Source organism: Henckelia pumila, chromosome 3 (genome assembly GCF_033568475.1).
Source record: "Henckelia pumila isolate YLH828 chromosome 3, ASM3356847v2, whole genome shotgun sequence".
Classification (NCBI taxonomy): domain Eukaryota; kingdom Viridiplantae; phylum Streptophyta; class Magnoliopsida; order Lamiales; family Gesneriaceae; genus Henckelia; species Henckelia pumila.
The window spans coordinates 84,463,509-84,475,050 of record NC_133122.1 but is presented as its reverse complement, the minus strand read 5'-3'; the positions used below and the strand labels follow the sequence as shown (position 1 = coordinate 84,475,050).

The 11,542-nt window shown below is 32.7% G+C and overlaps 1 protein-coding gene across 2 annotated transcripts; it reads right to left on the bottom strand.

Moving 5' to 3' along the window:
- Window positions 1-463: 463 nt before the first annotated feature.
- LOC140891060 (putative HVA22-like protein g) lies at window positions 464-4,073 on the bottom strand. 2 transcript variants are annotated; one of them, XM_073299307.1, is made up of 7 exons: window positions 3,925-4,073; window positions 3,735-3,822; window positions 3,522-3,620; window positions 2,168-2,224; window positions 2,017-2,080; window positions 1,266-1,478; window positions 464-895 (listed from the first exon to the last, which is right to left on the bottom strand). In XM_073299307.1, exons 2-7 carry the CDS (start codon window positions 3,764-3,766, stop codon window positions 680-682), a joined length of 681 nt encoding a protein of 226 aa, XP_073155408.1. In that variant the 5' UTR covers window positions 3,767-3,822; window positions 3,925-4,073; the 3' UTR covers window positions 464-679. The 2 variants fall into 2 exon arrangements, with proteins under 2 accessions (XP_073155408.1, XP_073155409.1); XM_073299308.1 differs by having other exon boundaries at window positions 3,735-3,808; window positions 3,925-4,043.
- Between the last annotated feature and the right edge of the window lie 7,469 nt (window positions 4,074-11,542).

Sequence of the window (11,542 nt, the reverse complement as noted above, 5' to 3'; positions counted from 1 at the left end):
GGACTATGGTAAAAAAATCAAAATGAAAATAACATAAAAGTTAATTGACAAAAAAAAATAAAAACAATATAGAAGTTACATGACTACAAATGAAAATATTTCGTAACATGACCAAAAACAAAAAAATTGGAGTTATAAGACTGAAAATATAAATTCATCATCAAAATTGTATTTTTCCCGTTATTTTTATATGATTTTTTTGTTGAAAATTGTATTCTTATTTATATTTTAATAATTTATAATAAAAATTATATTTAAAAAATTTAATTAAAGAGTTAAAATAATAAATAACTGAAATAAAGGTTAATAGTTTAGTAATTTTTTAATATAATAGTTTAGTATTTTCAAACATCAATAATGAAACGTACATTTGAAAACTTGTTAATGATTATTGTATTATTTCAGTTGATTTTCATAATTAATAATTCAAATTTATGATTTTTATTTTGAGGCCGTGAAAATATAATTAAATATAATTATTATAAAAAATAATAAATATATATTAAATAGACAAAGTGATACCACGTGCATCGCACGTGCATTTTACTAGTTAAATAAAAAGTATAAAAAAATAAATAACTAAATTTGAAACTTTACAACATTCTCTTGATCTCATATTTAACAATCTCCCAATTAACTCACTCTCTATTCAATTATTATCGTATTATTATATATTTCTCTAGTAACCATCTTTGGAGTGTCGAACTCTGGCATACAAAGTGTCGTCGAACTCATGACGATTAATGTTCAAATCAGGGATGAGAGAACCAATGGGTTGGTTAAAGTGTGAGTGAGTTTGGGTATCGTAAGCCGCCGTAGATGGGTGACGCCGCCTGTTTTCGGGTTTGTTTCGGCTGAATAATCTGGTAAGCATATTGGCTGGCTGTTCAGTGTTCTGCATGCCAATAGTCATGTTAGAATTTTGATTGAAATATAATGGCCGTGCAGTGCAATAGTAAAAATTAATCATGCATGGTTATAAAGTTTTAGATAACTTGACCGGCTGATCAATGTTTTCAACTAAAAAATTAAACGTTGATTTTTATAGTCATGAGTTTTCTTCATCCAAAATATGTAAAATTGTTTTTCGGAAAAGTAATTGTCAAAGCTTGCTAAATGGACAGTCGACATATATATAGTTTATAAAGATCATAATGTTCAAATAGACGTGACATTATAAACATATATTATAATTTTAAATGAAAAATTTTCATATATCATATTTATATATCGTGATAAGAATTAAAATGGGAATATATATATACCTGATAATTGGATTGTGTGATGTTTGTAGCTTGGGAAGTGACAAACTGAAAAAACTGAAGAATCTTGGTGGAGCTCAATTCAGTGCAATTCTGCCAGAAATAAATTGCTAAGTTCCACGCCCTTTGCCTAAATTCCCATAAGCTTCGTTCAATATCTGTCTCATGCTTCGATACATACGGCTGCAACAATTTCTCGTACACAAATCCACTTCCCTAAAATTATATATAAAATTTAATGAAGGCGTCTGAGACCCCAGAAAAATTTAATATCTAAACAAACATAATATTCGAAATCAATATTAAACTTCAAAAAGAATTTCTTAATTAAAGTTAAAGTGGATCGAGTTTTATAAACAACCAACCTCTCTTGTAATTAATTAATATATTAATTATACTTACCTTAATTCCTTATATGTTATCATATGTGTCGATATAATTTGAATGGGTTGGCTAACTTATGAATCGGGGAAAATATTGAACATGTTGATTACGGAAATTTGATATAATTTGTCTCCAAAAAAAAACATCAAAACGGATACTATTGTTATAATATTTTGCCTTAACTACTATATTTCAAAGTGATTTTAAAATATATCGTTGCGTTAGCTTTTCTATATCTATACATCACATTGAAAAAATTAACCTAGTAAGTAAAAAATATATATTGGATGAAAAAAATTAGGCAAATGAATCATCGACCCTCTTCTACAATAAATATTTTGGAACTTTTAAATTACGCAATGAATTTTACCTTTGTGTTTGGATACCATAAGAAGATGAAGAGGGCCAGCTTCACCTCACCATACATAGGCAACCTATGGAAAAATTAAAATTAATTATTAATTCGGAGTTAAATAATTGAGTCGATCGAATATTAGAGCAGAGAGACAAAGATTACATACCATGAAATAAATGTATCGCCAACTCTTTCAAGAATAGTTAGCACTGCGATAATAATCCTGCAAAAACAATAATAATCATTAAGTTATCCTATCTTCTAGAGATATTGCACAACAATACCATAATAAGACTAAAGAATAAAAATAAAATAAAAATATGTGCTAAAAATTAATATTTTTGTTATAAAAATAATTTTTTCCCCGAATCGGTTAAGGTTGGAAATGAGTTTGTAAAAGCTTTTGTGAAAATATTCATTACATTAGACAAATATTAATCTCACCCAAGAAAAATAAAAAAAATAAAAGAGTCTTTTCATATAAAATATAATGATTTTGTTCAAGTAAAACAACATGTCATTGTTTATTATCTTGCTGGTTTTTTTTTTTCATTTGTTGATGTGACTCGTGTTGGGAAATAATCAGCCTATTTTTCGAGCGATATAATTTTAAATTTCAATAAATAAATACATTCTTTACATTAAAAGCATTTGATGGGCTCTACTATCCGTCTATCCCTATCATTGTTTAAAATAAACTATTTTGGTTGACCTGCCCAACAGAAAACAAACATTAATGAAATAAATACTTCTTGAATCTTAAATTTGAAGCGTTCGAATTTGATTGGCCTAAAAGCTTCCGAACATTAATTATTAGCCTAATTTCCCTTTTATATATATCCGAACGATATTACAAAGATCCATATTTTATATATTGTACTTTTATTACAAAAATTGCTCTGATATTAATAATAATCCACATAACGATAACGTACACAAAAAATAACCAAAACATTGAATTATATTTTTTTAAAATATCCAATATATCTGGTCATGGTTATTCAAAATATTAATGATCACACTAAAAATAAAATAACTACTTTCTTTATCAACAACACTAAAATTTATGGGAAAACGGCAAATTTGGTCATGTATGTTTGTCACTTTGCGATGTTAGTCTTCTATTTTTCCATATTTCAATTTTAGTGCTACATGTTCAGATTTTTGGCAATTTTGGTCTTTTTTATTCGAAAATGCTTACATGTTAGCTTCACATCAGCACTGAATTGGTGCCACATCAGGGCCACGTCGGAAAAAGACTAAAATTGCCAAAAAAAATAAAGATAACAGACTAAAACTGAAATCTAAAAATGTAATGGACTGAACTCGCAAAATAACAAATACACATAATCAAAAAAACAATTTACCCAAAATTTATAATACAGGTTTGCAATTGTTTACACATCTGACTCGAAAAAAATGTAGTGTAAAGGAGTAAATATGAATATAATATATGATTAAAAAAATTATTGTATGCATATGGTCAGCTAGTTTTATAAATTTATTTGGGAAAAGCATACCAATATTGACACCAAAATCTGAGTTCGTGAATGTCAACTCTGTTCTTCTCCACAGTTTTGAAACACTTCAAGGCAGGGTAGGCGTATCCAAGAACCAGTCTACAAAATCAGCCATTAAAGTAAACTTTTGAGTTTTTTTCATTAAACTTTAATTATAATCGTTTACTGAGTCAGAAGGAAAATAAAAATAAAAAAGAAGGTATTATAACATACATTAAGGTTGTGGTGACGAATTCGCCGATCATTTTAATACGTGAAGAAAAACTTTAGCTCGTTTCTTTAATTTGCTGAAATATATGTACTTCAGAAACAATAAAACATGGAGCGAAAATAGTTATAAATCTGCGCAGGTTTCGGAAAATAGTTAGTAAATCATAACTGAAAAGGTTCAAGAAAATAATACCTTAGTGTGTGGAAGGAAGATGAATCTTGTTTGGAGAATTAAATTAAATATCCAGAAACTTGAAATGGCAGGAAAATGAAGAGTAGAAGTCTGATAAATTGTAGGAAGATCATATAATATATAGATATAATTAACTTGGAAGAAAGAAGGAAATGAGAAGCTTTCTTGGCGGGGACGTATGTTAATTAAAAATTATATATATACGCGTGATATTATCTGGTAAGTGTGCATGAATCAGTCGTTTTACGTTTCTATTAATGACGAGCTTAAGGTATTAAAATACATAGTAATAATGATCTGATGAAGGATTTCGTCTAACCGTGGAGGCAATTTTTTCTTCCAGAAGAAATAATTGAAATAGTGGGATTAATTGACTTTGGACTTGGTCAAATGATTTGAAAAGTTTGGTTCAAATTCTGAGGTTTAGAAATATAATTTTTTTTATGGCATTAGTGTTTGAGTAAACATGTCAATTTGTGGTCGTGGGTAGTGTTTTCGAAACCGGACTGGATCGATCGGTTCGACCGGAAACCGATCGTTGGACCGGTCCGCTCCGACCCCAAGAACCGGAAAACCGGTCCAACCGGTCAGAACCGGTCAAAATCGGTCAAGAATCGAAAAACCGGAAAACCGGTTTAACCGGTTGAACCGGTTTTTCGAATTTTTTATATTTTTTTTTTGAAAATTTAAAAAAAAATTATTTTTAAGACTTAGATTTAATATTTTTTATATATAAATACATTATTATTTGAAATTTCTACTTCATTTAAAAAAATATATTTTAATAATTATTGGTTTTTAAAAATTAAATAATTTATTATTTAAATAATTTATAACTATAATTGATATTTTAAATATATTTACATATTTATTTAGCTTTCAAACTATGTTAAATATATATTTTATGTCTATTATATAATTTTTGAGTTTTCAAAATTCCAAAATATATTATTTATTATATTAAATTATATAAACGGTTTTTTGGTTCGACCGTCCGGTTAAAACGGTCGGACCGGTTGGACCATTTTTTTAAGTAAACCGGTTCGATTACCGGTTCGATTATGAAAACACTGATCGTGGATTTTAATTTATTCATTCATTTAAACATTCTTTTTATTAAATTAATGATTACTTTATGGGCAATTTGCTCAAAAATTCCCAAATGCAAACATGTTTTGCTTTGGGGTTCCTAGTCAAAAAATGTGGTACAAAACAATACAAGATGTGGTACAAAACCATACAAGATGTGGTATAAATTAACAAAAATTGTGGTACAAAAAAGTATCTAGAGAGTGCAGAGCAAAACATGTTTGCATTGGGGATTTTTGATTAATTTGCACTTACTTTATTGAGATTCTTTTATATTTTTATCTATGTATTTGCATAAATTTTTTGACTTTGAAATTACGATAGTCCATGAAAAATGTAATTGCACTATTTTGGTAATAATGAAATATCAATCAGAACAAATTCGATATTCCGAGAATTATCAGACAAACACACACAACAACTCAAAAACACAATCTCAGATAAAAACCACACAACACAGATCAAACACCAACTCATGCGAAAGCGATTAAACAACACAAGTACGTATGTGGTTTGGCAAGGAATTTGCCTCGTCCACGGGAGAGCAACACAATACTTTTATTGATCATGAACAAGAGAAAAAACGAAGCTCAAACCAGAGCTTATTACAATCCAGACCAGAAAACTCTAATGCTAGATACAGACTCAATTGAAATTTGAACACTTTGAATTATCTCGTCACAATCGGCGCCCCAGTTCTCTCTCTCTGAATTCTCTCTTTTCTTTTCTCTCGAAAATCTTATACTGGAGATTGAAAATCTGTTATGTTGGTTATTCCATCACGACTGGCTTTTATCTGCATACATAGAAAAAATACACAGACTTTCTTCTTGGGCTTTAGGTCAACAACTTACTACGGCCCAATATTAAAGTCAACATGATCCAACTCGATAAGTCATCTGCTTCTTAATGAAATCGATCTGTCCTCATAGTTTGTTGATCTGCTTCCTCGAGCCAAGCTCCAAACTCTTCGGACAATCGATCTTCCAACATAACTCATCTGAAGATCTCATCTGCCCACAAACTTCGATCTGATCCCAGTATTTGATCTGACTATGAACTCATCTGATCTGCACTCTTTGATCCGATCTTTTCCGGTCGAGCTGATAGAAGCATATATCAACAATCTCCACCTTGATTCTTTCAGGTTGACTGTTGCTTTCCATTCTAGCCTCCTTTGGCTAATTTCCAATCATCACATTAACTAAATCCAAACACTTATTGAACTTAGCATACAGCAGTGACTTTGTCATAACATTTTCAGGGTTTTCTTCTAATGCTATTTTCTCAAGGATCACATCTCATTTTCAATGACATCTCTGACGAAATGCATCTTCACATCTATGTGTTTCGAATGTTCATGATATACTTGGTGTTTCGTCAAGTGTATCGCACTTTGGTCGTCACAGTGTACTAACAATTTATCTTGCTTAACACCAAGCTCCACAATCATCCCTTTTAACCACAATCCTTCTTTTATGACCTAGGTAACAACTATGAATTCTGCTTCAATGGTAGAAAGGGCAACCACTGACTGTAGATTAGACTTTTAAGTGATCGCTCTGCCATAAAAAGTGAACACATATCCTGTTAATGACTTTCTCGTGTCTAAATTCCCAGCAAAATATGAATCCACATATCCAACTACCGGATCAATTCCATCTTGATCATGTTTCTCAAACTTCAACCCAAGCCCAATAGTGTTTATGAGATATCTGAGAATCCATTTAAGAGCTTTCCAATGATATGTACCTGGATTAGCCATAAACCTTGACACAACAATGATTGCATATGCCAGATCAGGCTTACTACACACCATTCAATATATGAGACTCCCAACTCCACTAGCATATGGAATACCAACCATATTCATCTTGTCCTCATCAGTTTCAGGTGACTGATTTGCAGATAGCTTCAAATGATGTCCTAGAGGGGTCAAGACAGATTTTGCTTGATTCATGTTAAACTTCATAAATACCTTCCTAAAATAGTTCTTCTGACTCAGATGAATCTCCTGCCTTTTCCTGTTTCTCATTATGTCCATGCCTAAAGTTCTATTTGCTTCTCCTAAATCTTTCATCTCAAACTCTAAGTTGAGCTGTTGTTTCAAGGATGCACTACTTTTACTAGCAATCAAGATATCATCAACGTAAATCAGTAGGTACAAGATAACCTTCTCTTCATCCTTCTTCAGATAGACACATCTGTCATATTGGCTTCTCACAAAACCAATACCAATCATGAACTCATCAAACCTCATGTTTCATTGCCTCGGATTCTACTTCAGCTCATACAACGACTTTCTCAGTAATCAGGCCTTATTTTGTGTTTTTTTATGTATGAATCCCTTAGGTTAGTCCATATAAATGGTTTCTTCAAGGTCATCGTGTAGGAAATCATTTCACATCCATCTGCTCAATCTCCAAATCAAGCTGGTTCACCAGTGCTAACATAATCCGGATGGAACAATGTTTGACCAATGGAGAATAGACCTTATTAAAATCTCTCCCTTCTACATGACCAAAATCCTTTGCAACCAATCTGGCTTTATACTTGATCTGTTCTTTACCAGGAGTTACATCCTTCTATTTATAGATCCACTTGCATCTCAATGTCTTCTGATGCTTCGGTCTGTCCAACTTTCAGGTTTGATTCTTTTCAAGTGATTTCATTTCTTCATTCATAGCTTCAATACACTTGTCTTTATGTTTACATGTCATAGCTTCAGCATATGTATTTGGCTCTGAACACTCCACCTCCTCAGCTATTGTAAGTGCATACCGTGCCAAATCAGCCTCTACAAACCTCTTTGGAGCTCTGATCTCCCTTCTGATTCTGTCTCTTGCAAGATTATAGGTAATCAAGTCCTCTTTTGGATCACTTGTTGTCACATTCTCATCTTGCATCTCTTATGACTCAGTTTCTGGCACAAAAGACTCCACCTCAAACGGTAATTTAAGATTCTCACTGATCTGACTGTCCTTTCCATACGTATTCATTTTATATCTCAGTTTGGTTTCATCAAACTTTACATCTCTGGTGTTGAAACACTTTGGACCTCTTGATTCCTGGTTTCAAACTTTGTACCCTTTCACATCATCCGGATACCCAATGAATATGCATCTCACTGCCCTTGCTTCCAACTTGTCCTGTTTCAGATGAGCATATGCAAGACATCCAAATACTCTCAAGTTTGAGTAGTCAGCAGGTGTCCCACTCTAAATTTCCATTGGAGTCTTGAAGCCAATTGCACTGGATGGGCACCTATTCACCAAGTAGCAAGCAATAGATAGAGATTCTCCCCAGAAGGACTAAGGGAGAGAAGCATTGATCAACATACATCTGACTCTTTCCAGAAGGGTTCTATTCATCCTCTCTGCTAGACCATTCTGCTGTGGTGTTCCTGCCACTGTTATGTGTCTGGTATTGTCTTTTTATTTACATAGCTTAACAAACTTATCTAATAATTATTCCAGCCCATTATCTGTTCTCAGGTGTTTAACTCTTCGATCACTCTTGTTCTCAATTTCCAGCAGTCATTCTCTGAATTTGTCATAAGTTTCATCCTTAGTCTTTAAGATGAATATACATACTCTCCTTGAGTAATAATCTATCAAAGACATGAAGTATTTGCCTCCACCATGAGTTTCTGTCCGAGAAGGACCCCATAGATCTGAATGAATGTAGACCAATGGTTGCTCAGCTGTGTGACTTCCTTGACCAAACGATACTCTTTTTGATTTCACAAGAGCACATCTATCACACAATTCCAGTGGTTCTATCTTATCTCCACCTAACAGACCCTGTTTAAACAACTCATGAATCCCTTCTCACTTACATGTCCAAGCCTCAGATGTCATAGCTTGGTTCTGTCCTATTGTTCCTGAATACTTGCTGTACTTCCAACAATCGTTTCACATTTTAGTACATATAATAGGTTCCTCTTGACAGCCTTCATAACAACCAAAGATCCTTTTGACACTGAGATACTTCCTGCTCCTGATTTGAATGAATATCTCTGAGCATCAAGGGTACCAGTGATATCAAGTTTCTCTTCAATTCGGGCACATACCTCACCTTGGTGAGTACTCTGTCGATTCCATCATGTATCCTTATTCTGATATTTTCAGAGCCCTTTATTTTGCAAGATTGATTATTCCCCAATAGTACCATGCCCTGATCTGATTCTTCTAACTTTTCAAACCAAGATCTTATAGGACACATGTGAAAAGATCATCCTGAATCCAATATCAATTCGTGGTTTTGATCACCTTTAGAAACCACCAATACTTCTACTGAATCATATCCATCTGTAGCTACGGCCAGAGTACCATCTTTTTTGGGTTTTTCCTGTTGCTTTCCTTTCTTTTCCGAACAATCTCTTCTTAGATGCCCAAATTTCTGGCATGCATAGCACTTCATATTACCCAAATTTTTGTTCTGGTATCTTCCTTGACTCTTCGATCTGGATTTTGGCCTGTATTTCCCATTGGGTGTCCTCCTATCACTTCTGCCTCTCATCGTAAGACCTTCTCCATGTGATTCAGTGTTTGTGTTTGAATTTCTCTGAAGTTCCTTAGATTGAATAGCAGACATAACTTCTTCAAAGTTTATTGTCTGTTCTCTTCCATAGAGCAAAGCATCTCTGAAATTTTCATATGCTTTTGGAAGAGCATTCAGAAGTATCAAAGCTCGATCTTCATCCTCAAGCTTTACTTCAATATTCTCCAAGTCATCCAATATCTTGGTGAATTCTTCGATCTGGTCTTCTAGGTTCTTCTCATCCTTAATCACAAAGGAATACAACCTCTGTTTCATGTACAGACGGTTAGCCAGATATTTTTTCATGTATAGATTCTCAAGTTTAAGCCACACAGCCGCTGAAAATTCTTCTCTGGCCACCTCCCGAAGAGTTCTATCTCCCAGAAAGAAAATAATTGCACTGTGTGATTTCTCGAGTAATTCATCCTTGTTCTTTATCTCATCAGACATCTCCTCCTTCTTCTTAAGAGCTTTCACCAATCCTTGTTGTATCAGGATTGCACGCATCTTAATTCTCCACAGCGAGAAATCGTTCTTGCCCGTAAACTTCTCAATATCAAACTTAATTGATCCCACCATCTTTGCTTAGTTTTCCACAGACGGCGCCACTTGTTATGAATCAATCCAGAAGAATACGATATTCCAAAAATTACCAGACAAGCAAACACACAAGAACAATAACACAATCCAAGAAACAGATAAAACCAATGCATACAGATCAAACTCAACACTCACGCGAAAGCAAATAAATGACACAAGTATTTATGTGGTTCGGCAAGGAATTTGCCTACGTCCACGGGAGAGCAACACAACACTTTTATTAATCACCAATAGAACAAATCCAAGCTCAAGAATAGAGCTTTTTTACAGAGATGGACTAAGATAAACTCTCAAGCTAGATACAGACTCAATTCAAGCTTTAAAGCCTTTAATTCTTCCCGTCACAATCTTCGCTTAGTTTTCTCCTCCGAAATCTCTCTTTCTTCTCTCTCAATATATTCTGAAGAATTTGATTTTCTGTTATATTTGTTGCGGCCAGCTTTCATTTGCTTATATAGAGAATTAAACCGACTTTCATCTTGGGCTTTAGGTCAACAGTAACTTACGGCCCAATTATAAAGTCAACATAGTCCAACCCGATAAGCCTTAATTCATCAATCTGATCTGCTCTCGTACTTTGATCTGCATTGATCTGCCTTCAAGCTTTCAGCTTTACGGAAACTTCATCTGACTTCTATCCAAGTCAATGTACTCGAGCAATCGATCTGCATGAACTCATCCGAAGACTCATCTGACCATCACTCCGATCTGATCCCAGTATTCGATCTGCACCATGAATTCATCTGATCACTGAACTCATCTGATCTGCACTATTTGACCTGATCTCTTCTCCATCCTTATTAAATCAGATAGAAGCATACTTCAACAAAATATGTTTATTATTATTATGTGTATTAATTAATTTTTTTGTTAAAAAAACAACAAAATAAAAAAAATCAAATCATTTAGGTTTGGGTTGTTCGGGTTAGTCAAGTTGCGGTCGGTCTTTTTTGGATTTATTCGGGTTCGGGTTGAGAATTAGTTTTTATTTATTTATAGAATTAAGAAATATTGACTGTATTTTTATATATTGTATGTTTCGAAAACAATTATTGTATATTTTATCATAGATTTTCAACATGTAATAATTATTTTGTAAAACATTGATTTTTAAAAATAGTTTTTTATTTTGTGTAGTAAGTATATTTTAAAGTTTGTACAATTAAATTTTAAAATTTAAATTATATAACTATATATGTGAGATTTTTTATTATGCATTTAAAAAAAAACATATTGATTATTATCACATGTATTTAATTATTTTGTTAAAAATAAAAATAATAAAAAATTTCGGGTTCAACCCGAACCCAAAAATCTCAACCTTAATTCGATAATTTTTTGGTCAACTAGGGTCGGTTTTAATTTTGACACCCCTAAAATTGCACAA